The sequence below is a fragment of the Nicotiana tabacum genome, chromosome 16 (genome assembly GCF_000715075.1).
Source record: "Nicotiana tabacum cultivar K326 chromosome 16, ASM71507v2, whole genome shotgun sequence".
In the NCBI taxonomy this organism is placed as follows: Eukaryota; Viridiplantae; Streptophyta; class Magnoliopsida; order Solanales; family Solanaceae; genus Nicotiana; species Nicotiana tabacum.
In genome coordinates, this window is record NC_134095.1 from 156243224 (window position 1) to 156270417 (window position 27194).

The 27194-nt window shown below is 34.1% G+C and overlaps 2 protein-coding genes across 2 annotated transcripts; one reads left to right on the top strand and one right to left on the bottom strand.

Moving 5' to 3' along the window:
* Positions 1-4819: 4819 nt before the first annotated feature.
* Positions 4820-12898, bottom strand: LOC107782137 (SWR1 complex subunit 2). The gene is made up of 11 exons (XM_016602979.2): positions 12603-12898; positions 12407-12476; positions 11314-11385; positions 11101-11144; positions 10749-11013; positions 10323-10398; positions 10106-10225; positions 9857-9925; positions 8657-8699; positions 5814-5879; positions 4820-5206 (listed from the first exon to the last, which is right to left on the bottom strand). Exons 1-11 carry the CDS (start codon positions 12671-12673, stop codon positions 5011-5013), a joined length of 1092 nt encoding a protein of 363 aa, XP_016458465.1. The 5' UTR covers positions 12674-12898; the 3' UTR covers positions 4820-5010.
* A 9397-nt stretch (positions 12899-22295) lies between these two features.
* LOC107782136 (uncharacterized) lies at positions 22296-26880 on the top strand. The gene is made up of 5 exons (XM_016602978.2): positions 22296-22431; positions 25752-25824; positions 25930-25978; positions 26232-26355; positions 26658-26880. Exons 1-5 carry the CDS (start codon positions 22429-22431, stop codon positions 26736-26738), a joined length of 330 nt encoding a protein of 109 aa, XP_016458464.1. The 5' UTR covers positions 22296-22428; the 3' UTR covers positions 26739-26880.
* The last annotated feature ends 314 nt before the right edge of the window (positions 26881-27194 follow it).

Consider the following 27194-nt stretch of genomic DNA (forward strand, 5'->3'; position numbering starts at 1 on the left):
CTGGCCGTTCCCCAACTGTCACTTCTCCAATTGACCGTTGGGAACGGTCCAATTAATTTTTAAAAAAAAATTCCAATGGTAATCGGGCTGCTAACGGGCTGCAACCCGTGTTCAACCCGTTAAGCGATATCGGGTTAAGCGGGTTAGGTGCACCGGTAAGCTGATCGTATACATCCAAAACCCGATTCCCTTACCAACCCGTCCCAGCTCGCCCTAATTGTTACAGTACCGGGCTGAAGCGGGTTGAAAACGGGTCACCCCGCCCAATTAACAGGTATAGGTTACACCAAACACTTACCTCGATGCCACGAACACAATTCAAGCATCAACTACCGCTTTACCTCTTGATTCCACCACCAATTCGCTCATATCTAGCCACAAGTTACTTAACTATATCAATAAATGCTAAATGAATCAATTCCAATGCATGAAAATAGGTTTTCTAAAGTTTTTCCCAAAAAGTCAAAAATCGACCCCGGGCCCACATGGTCAAAATCTGAGGTTCGAACCAAAAATCGATTACCCATTCACCCACGAACTCAAATATATAAAAAAAATTAAATCGGACCTCAAATCGAGGTCCAAATCCCCAAAATTTGAAACAAACTAGGTTCCACCCAAAACACTCAATTTCCCCCATGAAAACCCTTGATTTTGAGTTGAAATCATGTGAAAAGATGTTAAAGATTGAAGAGAACGAGTTAGAAATTACTTACAATTGATTTGGAGAAGAACTTTTCTTTGGAAAATCGCCCAAGAGAGTTTATGTTTTGAAAGAATTTGAAAAATGAAAGATTTTCGGCTAAGTTATGAATTTGCAGGTCGCAGATGTCGCAATTGTGACTAGGGTTCGCAATTGCGAACCCCTTCAAACCTGCTAATCTCGCATTTGCGATAAATGTTCGCAATTGCGAATTAGCATTTGCGATGGGATAGTCGCATTTGCGACAATGGGGATTTCTGGGGGTTTTCGCATTTGCGAAGAAATGCTCGCAATTGCGAGCAATGCTGGCCAGGGCATACTTCGCAATTGCGAAGTGCCCCTCGCAATTCCCAAGCCTAATAGGCTCGCAATTGTGACATCTGGCCTCGCAATTGCGAGACCAGAGCCTGCAGCACATACCAGCTGAAACCTGCAACTTCCTAAGTCCAATTCCACTTTGTGGTCTATCCAAAACTCACCCAAGCCCTCAAAGCTCCAAACCAAACATGCACACTAACCTAAAAACATAATACGGACTAGCTCGTGCAATCAAATCATCAAAATAACATCAATAACTATGAATTAAACCCCAAATTCATGAAATCATTCAAGAACACCAAAATTTCAAATTTCTCAACATTGAGTCCGTTTTATACCAAACCAATACCGATCTTTACCAAATTTTACATATTCAATGTAAGTATTATTTCAAACTTGTACTGAGCTCCGGAACCAAAATATGGCCTGATATCATTAATTTCAAACATATTTCATTTCCAAAACTCATATATGTTCTAGAAAATAATTTTCTTTTAAAAATTCATTTCTCGGGCTTGGGACCTCGGAATGCGATTCCGGGCATACGCCCAAATCCTATATTTTCCTACGGACTCTCCGGGATCGTCAAATTACGGGTTCGAATCCGTTTACCCAAAATGTTGACCGAAGTCAACTTAAATTCATTTTAGAAGCAAAATTCACCACTTTTCACAGATTGTCATATAATGGATTTCCAGATACACGCCCGGACTGCGCACGCACATCGAGGTGAGACAAAAAGGAGGTTTTAAGGCCTCGAAACACAGAATTTAGTTCTAAAACAAGTGATGATCTTTTGGGTCATCACATCATCACTATTTGATTCAATTATCATTAATATATCTTGGTTAACAATAGATTTCTCAAAGAGCAATTGGTTTGATAGTGTTACATTGAAAATGTATTTGGTAATGTATATCTCATATTTAAGAAAAAACAATAAATAAGCGAAAAAATAGAAAACCGACATAATTGATTTGGTTTGGTTTTAATATTTGAAAAATCAAATTACTTGATTTAGTTTTTTTCTTTTTTTAACAAAAAACTGATCAAAACCGAACCAGAAACACCGAGGAAGTTAATTAACCATTTACAATGTTTTAGTTTTAAGAAATCTTAACAGGTATACCTTCCTGTCCTCCCTTGACTTATTAGTATCCACTCGAAAGTCTACTCGAGATTAGTATTAAATTAATCAGAGGTGCGTACATCATGAGTGATGCCAGCATCAAATATCTATCATTGATAGAACTACTTACCTATCATACATCAACATAACCGTGGGGTTTTTATCTTTGACCTAAAAGTCAAAAAATGGAATATGGCACGTACAAGACCTCGTGCTTGATGACTCGTGATGAGAAGAGTCAAAATATCGTCGTGGATTTCTTTTCCTTTCTTGGCATACAATATAACAGCTCCAAAAACTAGTAGTCGGTAATATATATTTTTTGTATATATATATATATATATATATATATATATATATATATATATATATATATGAAATTTAGCTATCAGATATAATTATTTTTGACTGATCGACCAAATATATAATTTGCCCTTTATAATCAGTTTTTTTTTATATCTAAAGTATTACACATATTGTGGAAAAGAGAAATGTTGGAGAAATTGCCGAAATTTGTTTGGGAGACAGTGGGGTGAGTGAGACAGGACGTAGTCAGGCCTCTCTTTTTTTGGTTTCTCACCCAGTGTTGGAATAGTCATATTAGAGCGGCAGGTAAAATTCAAAAATAGTCAGATTTACAACTGATCGTTTAAAAATAGCTCAATTTTAAAAGTAATCGAAATTTAGCCACTTTTCGTGTAAAGATAAATTTGAATGAAAACACTGTCCAAAATCCGGAAAATACGCCAATATATAGGGTATGTTTGGTATGAAGGAAAATATTTTTCAATTTTCCCATGTTTGGCTGGCTAAAATATTTTGGAAATTATTTTTTTTATCAATTTATTTTCCTCCAATTGTAGAAAAATATTTTCCTTATCAAGAGAAGGGAAAACATTTTCCAAAGTTCCTTCTCAACCTTCCCCATCCTCACCAACCCACCCTACCCCCTCTCCAAAAAAAGGTTTTTTTTTTCAAATTTCAGTTTTTCCGTTACCACCCACCCTACTACCCCTTCACCCCTTCCCCCGACCCCTGCACAAAAAAAAATTTACTTTTTTTTTGTAATTTAAATTTCTATTTTTTTCGTTTTACTGCCCCCCAGCGCACCCCCCCCCCCCTCTCCCCCTCCCCTGGAAAAAATTTAAAATATATTTTTCAGTTTTAATTTTATTATTTATCGGTTTAAAGACTCAAAATTTTACAAGTTACAAAATTATGAGTTCGGAGGTTTATGTGTTTGGAAGTTTACGAGTTTAGAATTATAAAGTTTACGGGTTCGAAATTCCGTGGTTTTGAAAGTTTAGCGGTTCGAAAGTTTATGAAATTTGTGGATCCGGAAGGTTGTTGGTTTGAAAGTTTATGGCTTCATGTTTATTATATCTAAATTATTTATGAATACTCTTGAGAAATTATTTTCCTTAATTTGTGTACCAAACACCGAAAATGAATAATATTACTACTTGTTTCCAAGAAAATATTTTCTTGGAAAACATTTTCCATGGAAAACATTTTCCGTTATACCAAACATACCGATAATGCTGAAGTTCCAGCATAAGTATACTTGAACTCCAGCATATTATACTGGAGTTCCAGGATAAGTATGCTGGAACTCCAGCATAATATGATGGAGTTCCAGCATAAGTACACTAGAACTCCAACATAATATACTGGAATTCCAGTAAGTATACCGATCCAGCATAATATACTGGAGTTTGAAGCACCGGTGCTCCAGTATATTATACAGGAGCCAGCAAAGTATACCGGTCCAGCATACTATGCTGGAGTTGATACACAGGTGAACTATAGTATATTATGCTAGACCGGTCTCTGTTGCAGCAAAATAGTGGCTATTTTTCATTGACTTGGTAAAGAATGACTATTTTTGAATGATCAGTCCGAAAACTGACTATATCATGCTATTTTTACTATTAGAGCCCCCACTAAATCTGGATTTATGCCGAAAAGTCCTATATTAATAAGTAAAGCGTCTTCTAACAAAGACAATTTTATACCCAAACATCAAACCCAAACCTATGATTAAGAACGCAGGAAAGGATTCGCATCTCTATTATATTTACCTACCATTAGAGGAGTGGATATCTACTTCACCATGATGGGTTCTCTTCCTTTCACGGTTCTTTCTACGGATTTGCGTCTCTCCTTGTTTGTTGAACTTTTCCATTGATCTGTTACTAATTTGCTACATGTCTCTCTCAAGAATATTGAATTCTACTCCTGGATGAGGTAGAATTTTCTTTTCCCTAAGGGCTGTTCCAAATTCAAAGACCATAAAAAAATACACATATTTGGCTATTATTTTTACAACGGCTATATAGTGTCATTTTTCCAAATTCTAAACTAAAAATCTTAACTTTAGGACAATTCATGACATTTTTAACCTGAAAATTCGAACTAAAAAATTGAAATTCAAAACGCATTGACTAATTCTTAAATAACAGCCCTTTAGAGTTGCTACCTGATGTCATTTCTACTGATACTTTTTTATATTTAGAAATAATTTAACTCTACACTTTCCACTGAGCCCTTAATAACATTATTTTATAGCCATATAAATGTCATAATATGCATATTTAAAATCCAAGTTCCATTATATTTCTTTCTTAAACTTGTGCATAATCGAACACCTTCACATGGCATGAGATGGAGGGTGTATGCTCTTCGTTAGTATAGAGGTAGATTCAGATGGGTTACACACTCTGTGCTCCTTTATATGGGTCATTCAAAACTCTTGAGACTTAACTAATTTTTACAACCTAATCAAGAAAAATATGCTACCTCTGCATCTCTATAAATCGATCAAGACTAGAAATAAAGAGGACTAATATATACATTGCATCTACTCTGAATCTACAGAAATGGTGTCATCAGCAGGAAACTTGCGGAAACGAGCAAATACCCGGGAATATGGCAATTGTCTACTAGTTGGAACTATTGACCTCTTTCGTCTCGAGGTAAATCCTTGCCCAGAAATTGCCTGAGACAACTCGTCCATATTCTTTTTCTCCCCGTCCCTGCTACTTTCGTCAGCGAACCTGTAACATGAGAAGGAAATGAACCCTGATTTTATAAAGGCGGGTCAATATGCATCCCGTACTTCTAAAAGAAAGAGAAAACTTTGAAGGGACTTTTATTAGTGGTAGAACTTATTGTCTAATAGATTATTCTAAGGCCATCGTGCGTAGATAGATTACAGTCCCTTTCTCTTTAAAAATCACGATTCAATGAAAACTACAGAAATATCTTAATCTGAAATTGATGTGGAACTCAACAGCATAGGAAGGGGAAAGTTAAGGAGGACAGTGAGCATTATAGTCTTCTACCATTTTCTCTTCTTTTGTTTTTCTTATGCCTTCTACTTTCATCCACCTCATTGACTGCTAGGCCACAACTTTGAGCAAATGTATCTTTTTTGTTTTAGTTTCAATTCCAAAAGCATGATTAAAGAAAATCAAAAGGAAGAAACTATTCATTTTATAATCAACTACACTTTCTTCCTCAAATAATTCTACTGAAATGAAGCTCATCGTAGAAAAGGTAAATAGTGCAAGTATGAGATCGCAATGACTTGACTCCAACTACAATCACAATAGATCATAGCAAGAACCATGAAATATTCAGTAAAAGGAAATGAATCCTTACTGTTCACGGATGATCTTAAATGCTTCTTTAGTTGCATAAGGAAGCCCAGTCTTTGGGTCACGATACCTGAACATTTCAATGATGAAAATAACACTTAATAGTACAATAAAGATCCAAATTAAAACTATTACTTATATAAAGACAGATATGTCATAGAGAGATGACAATACATCAACTAGAGCATCACACAAAGAGGGTCATGTACATATCTGTAATCTCTCTGCACTTTTTTGGCATTAAACAAGCGAAGCTTACAGAAACACAGACCAATTATACGAGAGAGCAAAGTATAGAGCTCCAATTTTAGATTCTGCACGTCTCTGTGTATGTGTGTGTATGTGAGAGAGAGAGAGAGGGGGGGTGAGAGAGAATCAAGGTAAGAAGAAACAAGGAAGCTGCAAAAAAATAGGAGACGTTCAAAAGAACAAAAATAAAGGTGTACCCCGTTCATCGTGTACCATTACAGGAGAGATGACAGTTTGGGAGACAAACAAAAGGGATTAAGCCAGAACAGGATAGAACTACAAGTTGTTTTAATGGGAACTTTGCAGCAGGACTGTAGCAGAGAGTTTGAAGACTAACGTACATGTATACTTCGAATCTTTTTGGTAAAAGAGTGGGATATTAGTTTATATAGAAACAATACATTTCTAGAGTGTGTGTGTGTGTGTGTGTATAACGGTAAATGATTAGTATATATATATTGCCAAAATGGTAAGAAATGTTGGTTGCTGCCAAGTTAAATGAGATAGAGGAATATTCATCTAGACTGAGAGAAGAAGCTTTCTAAGCAAGATAGAATGACATGATCCTGGATAGCACGGAGCATCTTATGGATCCCGAACAGTCAAAAGGACCATTGACTCCTAAGAACAACAGCATTGCTTGGAAGAGGCCGAAATGAAGCTGCTGGATGGTGAACTGCGCCGTGATGGTTTAGTATGACGTGCTGGAAGTGCCGAGGTTGGATATGTCACACAGAGACACGAGAAGACAAGTGGGCTGGAAATTACAACTTAGTGTGACGCGCTGAGCTTAAAGAATTGATCTAGTGCGCCAAGCTTGCCTGAGGAATTGAGAGAATTTTACTTTGGGCAATTTTATTTTTTCTCAGGCATACGTAATAGATATATCTATAGTTGAACTCATTTTTGAAAGTAGTTTGGCATATTTTGAGGTTGATCAAGATCTTTGTGATGTTGGAGACTTTCTCATTCGGATTGAGCTTTGAAATTACTTTCAAGCTTTGAGTCTTGATGGTAATTCTTTCTTTAAATCTTTATATCTTTGGTTCTTGTTTGTTGTTCTTTGGGATGAATGATTCCATATATGATTAGTTATCATAGACGTTCAGTTAGGGTATGAGATTCTTTATGTTCTTCACTTCATGGGGAATTTATAGTTTTTTTATTTTATGAATCAATTCTTTTAATTATTCCACTTGCGTGTATCCCGAATGGTATCAGTTGGTATCAAAACTTTGCTCAAGCTTATTCTATAAAACTCAGTTCCTTAGCTCTTGTGTTAATTCAAAAGTCAAAATTTTTAATCTATTTTGATTATTGTTCTTATTTTAGATTTGAGAAGAACTATCGGTAAAAACACACAAAAAAAAAATTGTTTGATTGTTGGATAGTTTGAAGTTTTGCATTGTATGGGTAAATTGAGATCCTCTGTTGTTGGTTTAACATTTGAGATTCTTGCTAAGAATGACCTAGTGCTAGTTCAACATTAAAATGTTCTTAATATTTGAATTCAATTACCATTCGTTCCAATTCCTTTGTGTCTTCTTGTTTATTTCGTGGAATTTCATTGATTCGAGTCTGTTAGCTAAGTGGTCCTTCTTTGTTTACATCAATTCCTTTCTAGAAAATTGCCTCAGGAAATTCAGTCACCTGTTGGTGATTTCAATGAGTTGAAACAAACTTTGAGGATTCCCATGGAGTGGAAAAATGCTCTAGTGCATGGGATTATTAGAATGGAAAAAGCCATTAAAGAACGAAAATGAGGATTATTATATTATTAATTTATTTATTTTTGGTAAGGTACTTTCGCTATATTGTTTTTGAGAAGTCAAAATCAGGTGTTAAAGATGACTCAAGTGAAGCTAAGACTACAAAGCAGATTGGGGATACCAATGCCTTGCTGCACACACTTGCACAGCAAATTAATAACATGCAATAGCAGTTTCAAAAAGTGTGCAGTGATCTCGCCAATATGAACCAGAGAATAGATCAAAATGAGGAGTGAATTGATAATATTGAGAGGAGAGATCATTCAGTACCACTACCCATTCCACCTCAAGCTGTGAGGAGGAATAGAGCATCAATCCAAGTACAATCATAGAATGATCCTTTGATGACATTGACGATGATTTTCCAGATATGTAGAGTATGGAAGACAAGGTTTGTGTGTGTGGGTGGGTGTGTGGGTGTGGGGGGGGGGGGGGTAGATGAGGCGATAGGTATGACAAGGAAGCTGGTACTAGACAGTGGTATACCAGCTTGCAGTTTTTGGATAATTTGGTAAGGAAAAGAATCAGAGATGTTTGAGGGGAAAAAAGAGCTTAACAAAGTATCAGATACAGATGTTCGTATTTTTTTAGCTTTTTGGAGAAGCATGTTAAATGCATATGACGTAGATGCTTTGCCAAATTTCCTAGTTCCTTCATATTACAAGAGGAGTTTGAGTTTTTGTATTATAGATACTGGGAGCCTTTCATGGAATGAATCTTTACTTTTCAAAAAAGCAGGTTAGAAATATAAGTTTTAATGATGATTGCTAGAATTCAGACACTTAATAAAAACAAATATCAGTAAGAGAATGTGGAAATAACATGTTACCGTGCTGGCAATCCAGTAACTGCACAAACTGCCTTCTCGGGGTCTGTAAAGATGAAACCAGTCAATAATCATAAGCTGTCAGTCGTATGGAACACGTGAAAGAACTAAACTGCAAAAATGATAAGACTTCAACAATATTAGAAGCTCATATAGTTGCTCGAAAAAGAAGCAAAAATAGTGTACTTATGCTCCAGAAAGCTAGTCTAAGATAACTAATGTAACCACCAGTTCCTCTTTCATCAAGGCTTTGTTTCCCCATTACTTGAATATAGATTTATGAGGGAAAATAACTAAAGCTAATGTTCAGGAAACTTGGAAAATAGAGCAAACAAGGTGACCTTCACCTAACTGCTGACATGAGTGGTAATTAGCTATCAGTGCACACTTTTGGTATTTGATTTATTCAAACCTCATACAGATAATAAGCAAGATAAGTGCTCAAACTCGAAAGAAATGTACTAAAATCGTCATCTCTTAACCAAAAACATTCCTACTTTTTCTTTTAATTTAGACTTGCTGACAACTAAGACTTCACAAAGTTCATAGTTCATACAGTTTTGACTGTGAAGAGAAAATAAGAACAAGTTTCATTAGAGAAGTTAGAGCTAGGAAAGTTTCTACTTTAAAAACTTTGACTTGAACCAACGACTCCTTTCCCTCCACTTATATTATCAGATGAAAAAAGCATAACATTTACTCATAAGGCTTTCATACAGCAAAACATCTTCCTAATACCAATCAGAGAGACTTCATGTGGCCACAGTATAGTTTTCTACGAGAAATGTTGCAAATTAGGGACCGTACAAAGTATTAGATGATAATCTGATGCTCAGTTAGAAGGTTCAGGACAGCAAGATACATTCATTGATATCATATGAACAATATGCTTTATGTGCATTCTGAAGGATTATATGTTTCCATAAATTCCATAAACACAGGGTAATTAGACCCTTAAAATTAGTTCCACTTGGGCAAGCACATAGGTAACAATAATAACAACTAGGTAACCAGAAAGCTAACAGCAAGCAGTTACAGAACATTTACCTAAGAAAATCAGGTTTTTATCATAATGGAATAAATTGTGATAAATAACATCTGAAAATACATTAGCAACATGGAATCACCCATATGCCTATGATGCTGATTGTTAGGGCTATGTAAACTTAGAGAGGAATGGAGTATATCAAGACTTGTAATTACATGGAGTGGAAGTTGTTGAAATCTGTGAATTGAAAGATGCTCCATTGACAAACTCTAGATAGGAAGAACCTGCAGAGAGCAAGACAACCTTAACATGCATGGTTCAGAATGATAGCAAACAACTGAGTTTTCAAATGAATATCCAACAGAAAAACATTTCAAGTGGAAGCAGCTATAGTATATGAATTTTTTATTATATAGAGAAGAGAGTAAAGTTTTAGGGATCCTAAATTATGGTAAGGTACTTGCCATCTCTGGATAAGTATCGTATCTGAGGGCCAGTGTAAACTGCTTTATGCACAATGGCTTTTTTCTTGACTTCTTCTTCCCTTGCTAAAACACGCTCCAAATTCCTCAGATTCATGACCTCTGCAATTTTTTCCCAAGACAGGTTACATATAATTAGTGGAAAATGCACAGATAAGAACTGAAAGTAATTTTATTGAGTAAAGAAATGAATCCAAACCTGTTTGAGCTGCTTCAAGAAGCATCTCTTCTTGAGTCATCTTCTTTTCCTCACCTTCCTTTTTTCTTTTTATAGGCTGAAGAATCAGAAGCATAATCAGAAGATAGTGACACAAACCAAATAGTGGTAGAAAATAAAAACAAACTCTAATTTCAGTGTCCAAGTAATGATTTCTGAAATCAAGAAAAACCAGCACGTGACACAGGATTACAAACTAAATTAACATACAAGAATAAAAGGGCTGTGTCCTAAGTCCAGAAAATAATTGATGTGTTGGAGCTAACAATCCCTCTTTTGTACCTTTTGATGTCTTTTAATAAAACATCTTACTTCATCAAAAAAAAAACAAGAAATAAAAAGCGTGCTATATAAAAAATTATAGTTAGTATTATTATGACAAATAGCATAGTACTGCAAGCACCAAACCTTCATTGTTGCCTGCAACGCTGCACGTATGGCTTCCCTTTCAGCTTGCTTTACAATGACAGCTGTTCTTGTTGATTTCCTAATTGTTCTTTCTTCTTCAATATCGTCATGAGTATCATGATGTTCAGAAGGAGTGGACGGATCTGGATCTGGAGCTTTTTCATTTTCTTGGGTTGCCTTTTCTGACTTGGTAAGGTTTTTCTTTTTCTTTTTCTTCTTTGCAGATGGTTTTCCTGGAAAAATCAATCGCTTTTTGGTCCGTGTCCTGCCATAGAAAAGAGAAGAGTTATAATCTAATGACTGTTCATATGAAACAAAAACAACACTTCCCATCAACTTGAATGTGTGAAACCTGTCATCTGGTTCATTTTCTCCTTCTTCATCAGGCTCGGGTTCCTGAGACCAACAATAGGTTACTCATTTTCAACAGAGGTCACACGACAACAGAATTATCCATATAAACATAACCTTCCAAACTACAGCTGCTAGTTCACTTGACCAAGCAGTCACTAAAATCTGTGTAATGAAAAGGTCAGTGATGAGAAATGGAACACTCTGGACTTACATCTTCATCAAAGTCACTATCGAAAACATCAATAGCTTCCCCTTCCTCTTCATATTCTATGTCATTCTCTTCCTGAGATGCATCCAAGCAAAAGCTCATTAAATTCAATTAGCAAATTGGCCAAACAAGCAGAAACCAAGTAGTTTATGGAAGTTGCATGGCTCTTGATTGCCAAACCAATTAAGAACTTAAAACTTGCACGCCCGATATCCAACCATGGATCAGAGATGTCAAGACCTAAGATTTGAGTCAAAAATTGCACTTCAATTGGTGCTGCAGGGCATAATGGAGGCTGCAGTTACTATAATTATCATTATTATTTTAAGAAAAGTAGAGTACAGAGGCTGCAGTTATTCCAGAGAAACAAACTTTCCGTTGTTATATTCTTTCTAGAAGCACAATTAAACCTATACCTTAGAAAATTCAGTTTTCATCATATTTCTTTTCCTGCTCTATTGCTATTTTTTGACTTGCCAGAGAAAGCAAAGATATGTAAATCTCTAAAAGCCAGTAGCAGTTGCACTTCACTCTGCCTCTAGTATTCCCAATAAACACGCATTGGATACTATCGCTTTTGGTTTCTTAGTTCTCAAACCACCCGATAATCCATTTCATTGATTCGTAAATGTGATCATTTTGAGCCTTACAACGAGTTGGATAGGCATGTTCTATGGAAACAAGAAGGGACCCCCAAATGGAAAAACCTCCGGGATAACTAAGAATTTGTTTTTAATGACAATGATGTCAGGGTCAGCTTGCACGCAGCTCGACTATTCCACCAAGGACCTGATATCTCTCACCAGGAGATGTACCGGGCAACTCTACCGATCAAGACTTAGATGGAAATGAAATCACCTAAGTAGTATTTTCTTGCCTCTTTGGGGATTTGAACCTAACACCTCATAGTTCTTATTCCACTTCGTTGAACACTACACCATACCCTTGGGTGCTAAAAAAAATTATCTTTTTCATAAAGTTATAATAAATACCTTGTACACACAAACATTAAGCATAAGCTGCTACCTACTGGCTATAATTTGAAAGAGAGACACAATAAATGTACTAACATGTTAGTGAAACAACAGATACCTACATCCTTAAGAGCTTCCTGATTCCAGAAAAGTTCATCCTCTTCTAATTCGTCATCCAACAATTTGGTCATCCTGTAACATAAATCCCATTTGAACAGGCAAATAAACTTAATTACACTCTAATTTTAGAAAAAATAAACACAACAAACACTCCCAAAAAAGATAAAAAAAAAATTGAAATTGGGATTCTTGATTTACCGTTTGCCTCTGGTAGCTCGAGAAGAACGATCGAGAAAAACAGCATTCTCCTCCTTATTGCTCTCCTCCATATTTGTGTTTCTTCGAATAAATTTGCTGGTGCGGATTTCAGAATCTTGCTTTTGGTTATCAAGTCAAAACCTTTACAGACACTTTGTCGAACAATTGGTGTTCGTTAAGCTATCAGATTCACAAGTAGCGGAGAAACTGCAATTTCCCTCTCTTTCCTTTTTTTTATTCGGGCAACGAAGCGTTCAAAATCAAATGCACTTGGTATTTGCCTCTCGAGGTTGTTTGGGGCTTATACTTAATTTTTAGTTTATGTAGAGCAAGTTTGGAAAGCCACCTTGGAAATGGATTTGGCTGTAATTGAATATAATTACATAATTTAATATATTTATTTGGCCAACTAATTACTTGGTCATCATGAAATGGGAGCATGAAATTGGGTGTAATTACAATCTCCAATTCTCAAGGGGAGGTGAGAATTGGTGGTAATTACTAGGGCTGTTCACGGTTTGACAGAAAACCGATCCAAACTGAAAATCGAACCAGATCGATTAAGTAAACCGATATTTTTCTTGATTTGGATTGGTTTTGGTTTTAAATTTTAAAAACCGATAATATTTGGTTTGGTTTTAGTTCAATTATAAAAAACCGAAAAAATCGAATCGAACCGATTAATTATATAAAAATATTAATAATTATTGATATATGATATAATATCTTTTCGTAAATACTTTATGCATTTTAATTATTATTTTGAATTTTGATTTATCCTACTTATATCTTAAAAGATTACCTAAGCCCAAAAGAATAGGAATCGGTCAATTTTCTTTTCCTTAATAGAATCTAATTCTCTAACCTGCACACATACTTTTTCCTAATAAAAGAGTTAGAAAAAAAAATGTATGACGTGAGTAAAGAAAGCAAACTCAAATAGCAAGACTATAGTAGCTAAAGCTTGAGAAAGTAAACGTTTAGTTTGTTTTTTGTTCATTTTTTCGTATAAACAGGTAAATAAACCTTCAGTTCCGAAATAAATATATAAAAAAGCATAAATTTAGCAAATTATTTTCAGATTGTTGTCTAGTGTTATTTTACTATTATCGACTCATCATTAGCTTACTAGGAACCGAACCAAACCAAACCAAACCAACAACAACCGAACTGATGGTTTGTATGTAATTTGGTTTGGGTTTGGTTTTAAAATTTTAAAAACCGATTAAATTGGTTTGGTTTTGGTTTTAATCAAAAACCGGCCAAATCGAACCGTGAACACCCCTAGTAATTACACTGTCTAATTACAAGGTTGCCTTTTAGTTTCTTTTTTTAAAATTTATTTTCTTTATAAATTTTATTTCTATTATTTTAATTTTTTAATTTCTTTTGAAATTTTAAAATATATTTTTCTTTGTACACTATTTATCTTTTATTTCTCTACCTTTACTTCTTGTGATTCAATGTAATTGCTTATATTTTATTTTTTATTTATTTTATTATTCTATTTTTTGAAACTACACCTCCTAATATTATAAATAATGAGTCATTAACAAACTTGACATATAATGAGTGATGCAATTAAAGTGAATTTTCATTGTTTAATGTGGTTATAAACTTATTATTTTTTCTAATCTTAAGTTATAGTGGAACTTACTGTTATTATGTTGGAATTTGACATATGCTAAACAACTATTTTTTTGAATTTTAAAATTGTGTTATATTTATGGTTCTAATTTGCTTGTTTTAGTAGTATTGGTTCAGATTGCATGTTGTTTATTTTTTAGTTAGAATTGATAGATTAGTTTTGTCAAACATTTGAATAATGTTATGACATTATATTTATAAATATTAATTTATTTTATCAAACATGAATTCCATGATGTTCTTACAAAACATATATTTTTAGTTTTTGTAAGTAATTAAATTAAATATTATATATATGTACACGTACATTATTTTTACAGTATAAATATTATTAATTTAAAAAATATATATAAATTATTTTTACAATATTAGTTATAAATATATGATTACTAATTAATGTATATTCACGAAAAAATATACATCTTAAATACCAAATATAATATCATTTATACTTATAAAACTTTATAGGCATATATTTATTATATTAACTTTTAAGTTTTGATAATTATTTTATTTAAAATTTAATCTAACTGTGTAATTACACTTGTGCAACCAAACAGTATACTTGTAATTACATTGTAATTATACTATGACAAACAAACATGTCGTCGTAATTATACAACTGTACTACCCTAGTAATTACACCAATTCTAATTACCTGGTGGCTTTCCAAACAGACCCTTATGGGTTTGGTAAATATCCAAAGTAATTATAAGCCAAGTGTTTATAAGCTAAAATCATAGCTTTTAGCTTATAAGTACTTTTAGTTTGACTAAGGTTTTTATTAGTTTATCCTTAATAATATTTTTTAATTCATAAAATATTTTTTCCAAAATAAAATTTTCTAACTTTATTCTGATTCCATATTCGTTGTGCATTTTGTTCTTTACAAAAAAAACTTTTTAATTTATAATCTTTTGTAAAGTCTTTAAGGATATTTTAGTCATTTTAACAAAAAAATTACTTATCTATTTTTTTCCTACCAAACACATCAACTAGTAGTTTCAGCATGTCTATCCAAACATATAAATGCTTATATAAAAAAATAAGTTTCAGCACTTAAAAGTTTTCCAGCACTTTAAGCTTATCAGTTATTTACAATCAGCTAATCCAAACGGACTCTTAGTTGACCACTTTATCAATAATTTTCTTTAATTAATGTATTTATTCTATTCATACAGAATCCAATATACTTGGGTTTTTTTTCACTTTTAGCCCGAGCCAAAAATTATTTATATTTGGTAGCCTAAAAATATATATAAAATTTATATATGCTTTATATATAACATACAAAATGTATATATATTTTCCGGCTATTACTTTTAGAGAGGCTATACAGTTTCATTTTCCCAATATACTAGATGCTCGTTAATAAAAAAAAAGTTATGCTTAACCAATTGATTTGCCACTTGACGGAATTGAAAATAAAATGAGAGAATTTTAAATCGTAAATATTATTTGACTTGTGTCAAAGTTTTTGATGAAATATTTTCAGTATTTTTGCCACCTTTTTGTAGTTGAATTTCATAAATTTTTCCGTCTTACCATATAAATTATAATGTTTCTATAAAAATATCATGTACTTACAATGCCAAAGTGAAAAAGTAAAAATGTCACTTCAACTTCGAGAACTATCCCATAAGCTAAAAATTTGCTTAAAACATAATTATCACTATTAAAAATAAAAAGTTTAAAATTTGAACTTATATTGGTTATATTGGAATTTGAGAAGAAGTCAAATATTTCTAAATTCATCATACAAATTTAAATACAGAGTTGAAATTTCAATATTTCACTCTTAAAATCTATATCAATCACACTAAAATCATTTTTCAAAATTGATACTCCCTCCGTTTCACTTGATGTGAACTCATTTGACTGGGCACGGAGCTTAAGAAAAGAGAGAAAACTTTTGAACTTGTAGTGTAAATGAGGCACATAAATTTTGTGTGGCTATAATGCATAAAGGTAAATTGTTTTCAAATAAGGAAATGGGTCATTCTTTTTTGCACGAACCAAAAAGGAAATAGGTTCACATAAATTAAAACGAAGGGAGTATGTGTTATAAAATAATGAATGTAAAGTAAAGACAAGTATAGAGAGAAACCGATATATTATTCGAATTCAAACTGATGTACATAATGAACTGAAATCTTTTCTATTTATAGAAGAAAGGAAGCTGTTGTACTGCAAGCTGCTACTACAAGATGTTGTGTAAGTTGCTACTATACCAGATATGGATAATCTTCTACTGAGAGCAATATTTATCTATAACGAAGTACTGAATGGATAAACTCATTGTACCCGGTATGGATAATCTTCTACCGGAAATAATGTTTATCCATAACAGAGTATCGAAAGGATAAGTTTATTATACCCGGTATGAATAATCTTCTATTGGGATAATATTTATCCATAACCGGGTACCGAAGTGATAAGCTTCTTTAGGAAGCTTATTTCCAATAGAGTACTAAATAGATAAACATATTTACGGCGGATTCCCATATGGATAAGCTTCTTCAGGAAGCTTATTTACAACAGAGTACTAAATGAACATTCATAATATAATATATTCATAACACTCCATCTTGAATGTTCATTAAAAGATAATGCGCCTCATTAAAACCTTACAAGAAAAAACCACTTGGGAAAAATCCTAGTAAAGGAAAAAGAATACACATATTTAGTAATACGCATTGCTAGGTGCGTCATTAAAAACCTTATAAGGAAAACCCCATGGGAAAAAACTTTAGTAAGGGAAAAAGAGTGCATCGCGTATTTTACTCACCCTGATGAAAACCTTGTTTCAAATATTTGAGTCTCTGCATTCCAATCTTGTATACCATCTTCTCAAAAGTTGAAGTTGGCAAAGATTTAGTGAATAAATCTACTGGATTATCACTTGAACGGATTTGTTGCACATCAATGTCATCATTTTTCTGAAGGTCGTGTGTGTAGAATAATTTTGGTGAAATATGTTTCGTTCCATCTCCTTTTATAAATCTTCCCTTTAATTGGGTTATGCATGCAGCATTGTCTTCGTATAAACTTGTGGGTCTTTTCTCAAATTCTAAACCACATTTTTCTCGAATAAAATGAATTATTGATCTCAACCATACGCATTCCCTACTTGCTTCATGAATAGTTATTATCTCAACATGATTTGAAGAAGTAGCTACAATAGATTGCTTTGTGGAGCACCATGATATGACAGTACTTCCATATGTAAATACGTACTCGGTTTGAGATCGAGCTTTATAGGGATCAGATAAATAACCTGCATCTGCATAACCAACAAGATCTGCACTATCTTTGTTAGCATAAAATAAATCCATATCAAGAGTTCCCTTTAAATATCACAATATATGCTTAATCCTGTTCCAATGTCTCTGTATAGGACAAGAACTATATCTTGCTAGTAAATTAACAGAAAATGTTATGTAAGACCTTGTAGCATTAGCAAGATACATTAGTGCACCAATTTCACTGAGACAAGGTACTTCGGGACCAAGGAGATCCTCGTCCTCTTCTGGAGGTCGGAATAAATCCTTATTCACTTCAAGTGATCGAACAACCATTGGTGTACTCAATGGGTGCGCTTTGTCCATGTAAAAGCGTTTTAAGACTCTTTCTATATAGGCATATTGATGGATAAAAATTCCGTCTGCTAAATGTTCAATTTGCAGACTAAGACAGAGTTTTGTCTTTCCAAGATCTTTCATCTCAAATTCTTTCTTAAGATATTCAATTGCCTTTTGGAGCTCTTTTGGAGTTCCAACAAGATTTATGTCATCAACATAAATAGTAAGTATAACAAATTCTGATGCCATTTTTTATAAAAATACATGGACAAATAACATCATTTATGTAACCTTCTTTCAGCAAATATTCATTAAGGCAATTATACCACATGTGCGCAGATTGCTTTAAACCATACAACGATTTTTGCAATCTGATTGAATACATTTCCTGAGATTTTGCTTCAGGCATTTTAAATCCTTCAGGGATTTTCATATAAATTTCATTATCAAGTGAACCGTACAGATAAGCTGTAACTACATCCATTAGATGTATTTCAAGCTTTTCTTGTAGTGCTAAACTGATGAGATATCTAAATGTTATGGCATCCATAACAAGTGAATATTTTTCATCAAAATCGACTTCAGATCGTTGTGAGAATCCTTGTGCAACAAGACGAGCTTTGTATCTTTCAACTTCATTTTTGTCATTCCTTTTTCGCACAAAAACCCATTTATGAACAACTGGTTTTATACCAGTAGGTGTTTGGACTACTGGTCCAAAGACCTCTCTTTTAGCAAGTGACTTCAATTCCAATTGAATTGCCTCTTGCCATTTTGGCCAATCAGATCTTTGTCGACATTCTTCGACAGATCGAGGTTCAAGATCCTCATTATCTTGCATAATATTAAGTGCAACATTATATGCAAAAATATTATCCACCACTATTTCATATCGATTTAAATTAATCTCATCACCGATCGAACTTATTAAAAGTTCCTCAATCACACGAGCTTCGGGTTCATTGATTTATCCAGGAATCTCAGAACTAATCAGATTTTGGGTCTCTTTAGGAGATCCCTTCATAGTATCATTTTGATCATTTGTCGATTTTCTTTTTCGAGGATTTCGATCCTTAGAACCCAAAGGCCTACCACGCTTCAGGTGTGCATTAGGTTCACTAGCTTTCATGCTAATAGATGGTCCTACTGGGACATCAATTCAGATAGGCACATTCTCTGCATGGATATGTGACTTAGTTATCCTTTTCAAATCAGTAAATATGTTTGGCATTTGATTTGCTATATTCTATAAATCAAGCAGTAAATAAATCTCCTATCAATGGTTCAAGATAGCGAATAATAGAGGGTGATTCAAACCCAACATATATTCATATCCTTCTCTGTGGTCCCATCTTACTGCGTTGTGGTGGTGCTACTGGCACATATACAACACATCTGAAAATTCGTAAATGGAAAATATTTGGTTCATGATCAAAAACTAATTGTGACGGAGAATATTTATTATAATGTGTCGGTCTGAGACAGATAAGTGATGCTACATGCAAGATAGCATGGCCCCAAGCAGTAGTGGGCAATTTTATTTTCATAAGTAGTGGTCTTGCTATCAATTGCAGGCGTTTAATAAATGACTCTGCAAGGCCATTTTGAGTATGAACATAAGCTACAGGATATTCAACTTTTATCCCAACTGATAGACAATAATCATCAAAAGCTTGAGATGAGAATTCTCCAGTATTATCAAGGCGAATAGCCTTTATAGGATAATCTGGGAATTGTGCCCTTAATCGAATATTTGGGCTAATAGCTTTGCAAATGCTAGGTTGCGAGATAATAGTAGGCACACATGAGACCATCTTGAAGATGCATCTATTAGGACCATAAAATATCTAAACAACCCACTTGGTGAGTGAATAGGTTCACATATATCCCCATGTATACGCTCTAAAAAGGCAGGGGATTCAGTGCCAACCTTTATTGGTGATGGTCTAGTGATCATTTTACCTTGATAACAAGCATCACAAGAAAATTCATCATTTTTAAGAATCTTCAGGTTCTTTAATGGATGTCCACTTGAATTTTCAGTAATTCATATCATCATTATTGATCCAGGATGGCCCAAACGGCTATGCCAAAGCACAAAAGTATTTGAATTTGTAAACTTCTGGTTTACGATAGAGTGTGCTTCAATTGTACTAATTTTTGAATAGTATAAGCCAGAAGATAAAGTCGGTAACTTTTCTACAATGCATTTCTGGCCAGAAATTTTTTTTGTAATACAAAGATATTCCACATTCATTTCATCTATTATCTCAACGTGATACCCATTTCGGCGGATATCTATAAAATTCAACAAGTTTCTTCGGGACTTGGAGGAGAACAATGCATTATCTATAATAAGTTTTGTTCCCTTAGACAGAAATATTATGGCTCTTCCGGAGCCTTCAATCAAACTTATATTACCAGAAATTGTTGAAACATTTGCTTTTTCCTTATGCAAATAAGAAAAGTATTTCTGATCCTTGAATATGGCATGAGTTGTTCCACTATCAATAACACAAATATCTTCATGATTTGTCTTTGATCCAAACATAATTTGAGGATTATCCATATTCTTCAAAATGACATAAATAAAATATATTATAGTAAACATCATTATCAAAGCATAACTTTTATTTATGTACAACAATTACATAACCATACTATCTATTACAAACAACAAAAATTAAAATATTTATATTTCTACAAATTCACTACCGATTACATGACTTGTTTCTCCTTCTGGGAGTGCAAAGTAATCAGCTACATCCAAATGCATGAAGTCTAAATTATCTTCAAAAATAAAATTTGCTTCAACATTTTTCTCTATCTTCTTCAGGGAGGCTTGATAAAGCTCAACCAGGTGTTTTGGCGTACGACAGGTACGTGACCAATGCCCTTTTCCTCCACATCTGTAGCATGCATTTTCTATATTTGGTACTTGCACCGCTTCATGCTTTTTTTCCTTTATTTTCCACTGCTGGTGGTGAGGAGGATTCTTTAGTGCATTATTATTATTATCATGATTAGAGTTTCTTCCCCGAACGACTATGACCACGATAAGGCCACGACCTTTTCCACGTTTAGCTTGGTGGAAGTTCATCTCATTCACTTCAGGAAATGGACAAAAACCAGTAGGTCGGTTTTCATGGTTTTTCATTAATAGCCCATTATGTTGCTCGGCCACAAGAAGATGTGAGATAAGTTCAGAATATTTTTTAAATCTCATCTTTCGATATTACTGCTGCATGAGCATATTCGAGGCATGAAAAGTGGTGAAAGTTTTCTCCAACATAACATGATCAGTAATATTATCAACACATAATTTCAATTGGGAAACAATTCTAAACATAGCAAAATTATACTCACTTATAGATTTAAAATCTTGTAGCCTTAGATGAGTCCAATCATATCGTGCCTGTGGAAGAACGACCATCTTCAGGTGGTCATATCTATCTTTCAAATTATTCCACAGTATGACTGGATCTTTAACAGTAAAATATTCCATTTTCAGGCCCTCATCAAGGTGATAGCGTAGGAATATCATTGCTTTGGCACGGTCTTGGTTTGATGTCTGATTTTTGTCTTTGATGGTGTCTGCCAGACCCATCGCATCAAGATGAATTTCAGCATCAAGCACCCAAGATATGTAGCTTTTGCCCGATATATCCAGGGCTACAAATTCAAGTTTAGAAAGATTTGACATTATTTAGGAAAAGGAAGTTCGTACCTCATATACTTTCAAGATATTTGCTCGAGATGTCAGAGTCCCGTGTTGATAATGTGTTATAAAATAACGACCGTAAAGTAAAGACAAGTATAGAGAGAAACTGATATATTATTCGAATTCAAACTGATGTACATAATAAACTGAAATCTCTTCTATTTATAGAAGAAAGGAAGCTGCTACTGCAAACTGCTGTGTAAGCTGCTACTATGAGCTGCTACTATACCAGATATGGATAATCTTCTACTGAGAGCAATATTTATCCATAACGGAGTACTGAATGGATAAGCTCATTGTACGGTATGGATAATCTTCTACCGGGGATAATATTTATCTATAACGGAGTATCGAAAGGATAAGCTTATTATACCCGGTATGAATAATCTTCTACCGAGGGTAATGTTTATCCATAAACGGGTACCGAAGTGATAAGCTTCTTCAGGAAGCTTATTTCCAATAGAGTACTAAATAGATAAACATATTTACGGCGGATCCCATATGGACAAGCTTCTTTAGGAACCTTATTTACAACGTAGTACTAAATGAACATCCATAATATAATATATTTATAACAATATGTCTATTTTCCTATTTATACCTTCTTTTATTCCACTATTCATGAAAAGAAAAAATTATCATTTTTATTATATCCTCGTTTAAAACCGGGAAAACCCAATTCACTAATATTCGCCCGGCTCGGTTTAAATTAGCATGGCACTCCGGTTCAGATAACTCGATATCAATGGCCCCAACCTGTAAAGTAAAAGGTTCAAACACCACCCCTGATCTAAATTCTCTACCAAAAAAAGGGGGAAAACGAGTTTCACAATTGGAGTAGCTTGGAAATTGAAATCCCAGTGAAGAAAAATAGAAAATGGTGAGCTTCAATCTTTTCAGAAATGACATTGTTATTTAAAACTTAGAATTACCTCCGATCTCTGCTTCTTAATTCATAAAAATTACTTCTTTTTCACAGTAATAGTCAGTTAGCTATACTGAAGTTCTTTACCTGACTGGGAAGTAATAAAGATTCAGTTTTCTAGTTTTCTTATAAGGATTTAAGTTATATACACGGACAATGTAGTCAAATTTTACCCATCAATGTAATTTAACCAGTTATAGTAGGTTACTTACCATTTATACTAGGTTATCGATCAAATGCTTATTAATTAGAGTTACCTGCAGTCTTTTAAGTGACCTAATTGTGTAAAAAAGATTCAATTTGATAAGGATTTAAGTCATATATACGCCAAACAGTGTAGTAATTTTTACACCATCACTGTAATTTAACCTGCTATAGTAGGTTGGTTGGTTATCATTTATTATTGGTTACCAATCAATGATTTTTTTTATTAGAGTTACCTGCAATTACCTTTTATGTGACATGATTGTGTAAATCTTTTTTACACAGTTAGTGCATAGAACTTAAAGCCGACAGATGAATATATGTTTTTGTACCAAATTAATATCCATCATAATAGCGTGTGCTATGAGACTCTGCACCCACTTGCTTAAATTTGTGTTATTGTTCATGGTCAATGTGCATATTTGTATTCAAGACCAAAAAAGAAACTTTTATTGTTAAATGAGTGTCATTGATTTTAGGCTATGTTGCGGGCTCTCCAAATATGTTGCCGCACTTGGGTCAGGTCCTCCAACAATGTACTATTTTTTGGGGGATCCGACGCACACCCATCAACATTTTTAAAGAGTCCTAGCTACATAGATTTTAGGCAACAAATGGAAATGTTGCCTCAATTGGGACCATTTTCAAGGGCATTCTGATAAAGCGATAGGGAATGATCCAATGATGAAATTACATCACTGTAGTTTATGCGGAGTGAGTGCAGAAGTGCACCCAGAACTCCTATGGAACAATGGGAGCAGAAATTAATGAATTTAACCCTACATATTATTCGAGCTGCATTTGTTGCTGAAAAGGTAGATTTGCCTATGTTTGTATGTCAGATTGTCAATAGCACGATCACAGAGTGCCAATCGTGTAAGATCCATCATAACATATTTACACATTCTTTCCACCTTGCTTGGTGTTTTTCTTACGTTTGATTAGTGTTTTAACGCTAGTCAGCTGCTACTCTGGGATTCGGGTTATTCATTGAAGTCAGCTGCATGTTTAGTTGCACTTTTGCATACACAACTTGAGGTCTAAGATTGCATTGCTAGTCTGATACAGGAGCATTTGTGTTAATCAATACATATATATTTTTCTTTTCAAGAAAGATGATATACATTGCATTTTAGTTGGAATCCTCTGATCATCTGATGCTTGATACAGAAAAACTGCTCTTCATGATTACCAGTAATTCGGAATCAAGAATACTGGGCAGGAACTTACGCAGCCTATTCAGATTTTGCTTCCAATTTGCAACTGCATTGCGTTCCCATCATTTGTTAATGTTAACCGAATTAGGCTGAATTTGCCATTGTAAATATACTGATACATCTCATAAGCTAGCATATGAATTCTCCAGTGAGCAAATGGCCTGAAGATCAACAGTTCAGTAAATGTACTGAAAACTCTTTGATTTTTGCCAATTAAATCTAGAATTTTTTAGTTTGCATCTTCCAGTTATCAATCCCCGTGGAAGGAGAAGAAAAGAGAAAATTCTTGTTCGAATTGGTGATTAACAACATACAAGAGGGTTACTTAGGTAGGAGTTTTGAACTACATGAATAAGAAAGTAAACTAATTCTTTCCCCCAAGAGGGTGTCATAGCGGTCAAAGAGTTGGATTGACAACCTTAGAAATCAAGATTCGAATTCCGATGGAGGCGCCACCAGGTAAATTATTTCCATCTATTTAAACCTTGGTGAGCAGACTGATTTGTTCTCTATGCTGGTGAGAGGTTGCAAGCATCCGATGTTTTAGACGAGGTCCATGCAAGGTGGTTTGGACACTACCGTTATAAAAAATATTCACTAATTCTTGCGTTCCCTAATTATTACGACTTAATCATTAGGCATCCTACCAAATATTCTTAATGATTCCATTGACTTTCCTCTTAACTTTCAAAGCATCACCTCAAACTCAAGATGGTAGAACAATTGGATGTGCTAATCGATACTGATAAGTCAAGATATGGGGGAAAGTTACTTTGAAGGAGAAATTATTAGAATTTTTTTCAGTTTAGTTAGCTAAGGAGGTCAAAAGGAGTAATATTGGCTAATGTATGAGTTTGACAGGGCACTTTGCTCATTACAGAAGCATGTTTTTTGATACTGTGATATTTTGTCTAGAAAAATTGTCAAGGCCTTATATGACTGTTTTCTGAGTCATACTTAGTTTTGGAGCTTGATGATGCAAGCTGATTGTGTTAAAAACTTCCAAATATTCCTTGTGTATATATTAGCTTACTAAATGAGGTATAGTTTCTTTTCTTTTCTTTCTAATGACCGAGAAATTGACTGTTTCTATCTTCAAATCTCAGTAGATAATGGGCATGCCCTTCTACCCTTCTCCGTTTAAATGAGATAGAGTTCAACTGGCTAATTCCATTATAATTTTTCTGTTTCTCTGTTTTATGTTGCTTGTTTGCAAACGTAATCCTCACAAGTCTTCAAGGTAATGGCTTTAATTTATGTAGCTGTTCTTTGGTACTTTTGGGAAGCAACCATCCTCCATATAAAGGAGAGGTGGCATTATTATTATTTGTGGAAATTTGTCTCCAGACCTTTAGCCAATATTACCTAATATCTGGATCTTTCTGTTTACAGAATGAGAGAACAGGATTGCAATTTGCTACCAAACCTCAATATTACCTAATATCTGGTGTAAATCATATAATTAGTGTAATTTAGGAGACCTTGGCTAAAACAATAGCCTATCCAATTTGTAGAGGATTTTCATATTAAATAAACTCAAGTTCACCATTATGTAATTTAATTAACATCCTAGCATGATTATTCTAAGCCACTTATTTTATCAATTTTAGTAAATTTGACACTCTCCTCACCTCCGATCCCGAGATGCACAGATATGGCAGAAAACTCCAAAAGAGGATGAGGCCAATTTAGAATATCGGTGATTTAAACATCTTAAAGTAATTTTAAAAAAATCTGTTGGCTATCTATCCTTAAATTTCCTTGCTATCTGTTACCTTCTCTGCTTCGCGCCATTATCTCTTACAGATGCCTCATTTTCCTGTGTTGATTTTACCTACTTGGATTATTGAGCAGGAAAAGGAAGCAAAGAAAGAAGCTTTCAGAAAGTATCTGGAGGCCAGTGGAGTTCTTGACGCTCTAACCAAAGGTTCTGTCTTACTTCCTAAATTAGTGTCGATAGTCATCATTCTTTTTTGGTTAATTTTTCTCTGAAACAGTTCATCTCATTTTGTGTGTTTTCCTGTCATTCTAGTCCTTGTCGCACTGTACGAACAGAATGACAAACCTTCTTCTGCTCTTGAGTAAGTATTCTTTAGAAACCACCAAACTCATTCTATAGATGATTAACAACATCGCTTGTGACTATAATGGTGGGGTTGGTTGAAAAGCTTATCACATCATGGTTTCATCTCAAAATAACACATGCATGTGAAAAGGCTCAAAGCTTTTGCTTAAATTTGTTCGTGTCATCTCATGGTTGTGCTGATTATTCTTTTTTGATCCTTCTCTTTAGAGAACTTATATGAAATAATCATTTGGTTTCTGATCTCTCAGATTTGTCCAGCAAAAGTTAGGTGGTCCAACGGTGTCCGAATATGAAAAGCTACAAGCTGAGTTATCAGATTTGCAAATCAGATATGATGAACTTCTAAAAGAGCACCAAGAAAAATGCAGGGAGGTATGACCAACCTAGTTCACTGTAGTTTCTTAAGCTGTGCAGATGATTGTTTTTGTTGTGGCAGCTTTTTCTTTTCCGTTATTCTTCCCTCTCTCTTCTTTTTTTCCTTCTGGTAATCCTTGTGTGGCCAATTGAATATCTTTCATATCAATTAGTTACCCTCCCTGTGTCTATTTATTGTTTTGGTTATGAAGACAGTAATGCCATTATCAAGTTGAAGTCTGATAATGTGTGGTAATACCTCACAAAAATTCAGTGTTTTCTTCATTATGGAACAAACTTGGTGTTATCTTCTATTGCAGTTAGAGGAATCGAAACACACACAAGTAGAAGCATCAACTAAGGAGCCTAACGTCGAAAATGCTCATGAAGAAGAACTCTAAGAGTACAGTCGAATGTAGTAAAGAGTTTAAAAATGCACAATTCTTTTGAATACTGGAGCTGTTGTATCTCATTTGTTTATGAGAGTTTGTTCTGTAGTTTCTTTCAAATTCCATATTAACAAATTCATAACATATTCAAAAATCATAGTTCAAATATGCTCGTCAGTTGAGGTATTACATACATAGATCCTCATTAAAATTTGAGAAACTAAACTACAAATCATTCCACAAAATGGGTGAACATTTAGAACAAGTGTTTGTTTCAAAGATCCAAATTGAAGTTTTAGTGACCCATGGGCTAGCTCTTTGACTTTAGCTCGTGTTTTGTAACATATCAATTATTGGTAGATGGAGTCAAGCTAGAATTCTCACTTGTCAAGATTTCTATGATACCGTCTTCTAATTCTTGACCAATGTCAAAGCCAGAATTCTCCTTTGTCAAGACTTCCATGACAG

What these genes read in the sequence shown, in the direction of transcription:
- LOC107782137 (XM_016602979.2), bottom strand. Translation starts at nt 12,673, where the DNA reads ATGGAGGAGAGCAATAAGGAGGAGAATGCTGTTTTTCTCGATCGTTCT. An exon ending in CGAGCTACCAGAGGCAAACG is followed by an intron (nt 12,477 to 12,602) that starts GTAAATCAAGAA and finishes TTTATGTTACAG; the next exon opens with GATGACCAAATTGTTGGATG. An exon ending in TTCAACAACTTCCACTCCAT is followed by an intron (nt 8,700 to 9,856) that starts GTAATTACAAGT and finishes TCATCTTTACAG; the next exon opens with ACCCCGAGAAGGCAGTTTGT.
- LOC107782136 (XM_016602978.2), top strand. An exon ending in TCTTGACGCTCTAACCAAAG is followed by an intron (nt 25,825 to 25,929) that starts GTTCTGTCTTAC and finishes CTGTCATTCTAG; the next exon opens with TCCTTGTCGCACTGTACGAA. An exon ending in AAACCTTCTTCTGCTCTTGA is followed by an intron (nt 25,979 to 26,231) that starts GTAAGTATTCTT and finishes CTGATCTCTCAG; the next exon opens with ATTTGTCCAGCAAAAGTTAG.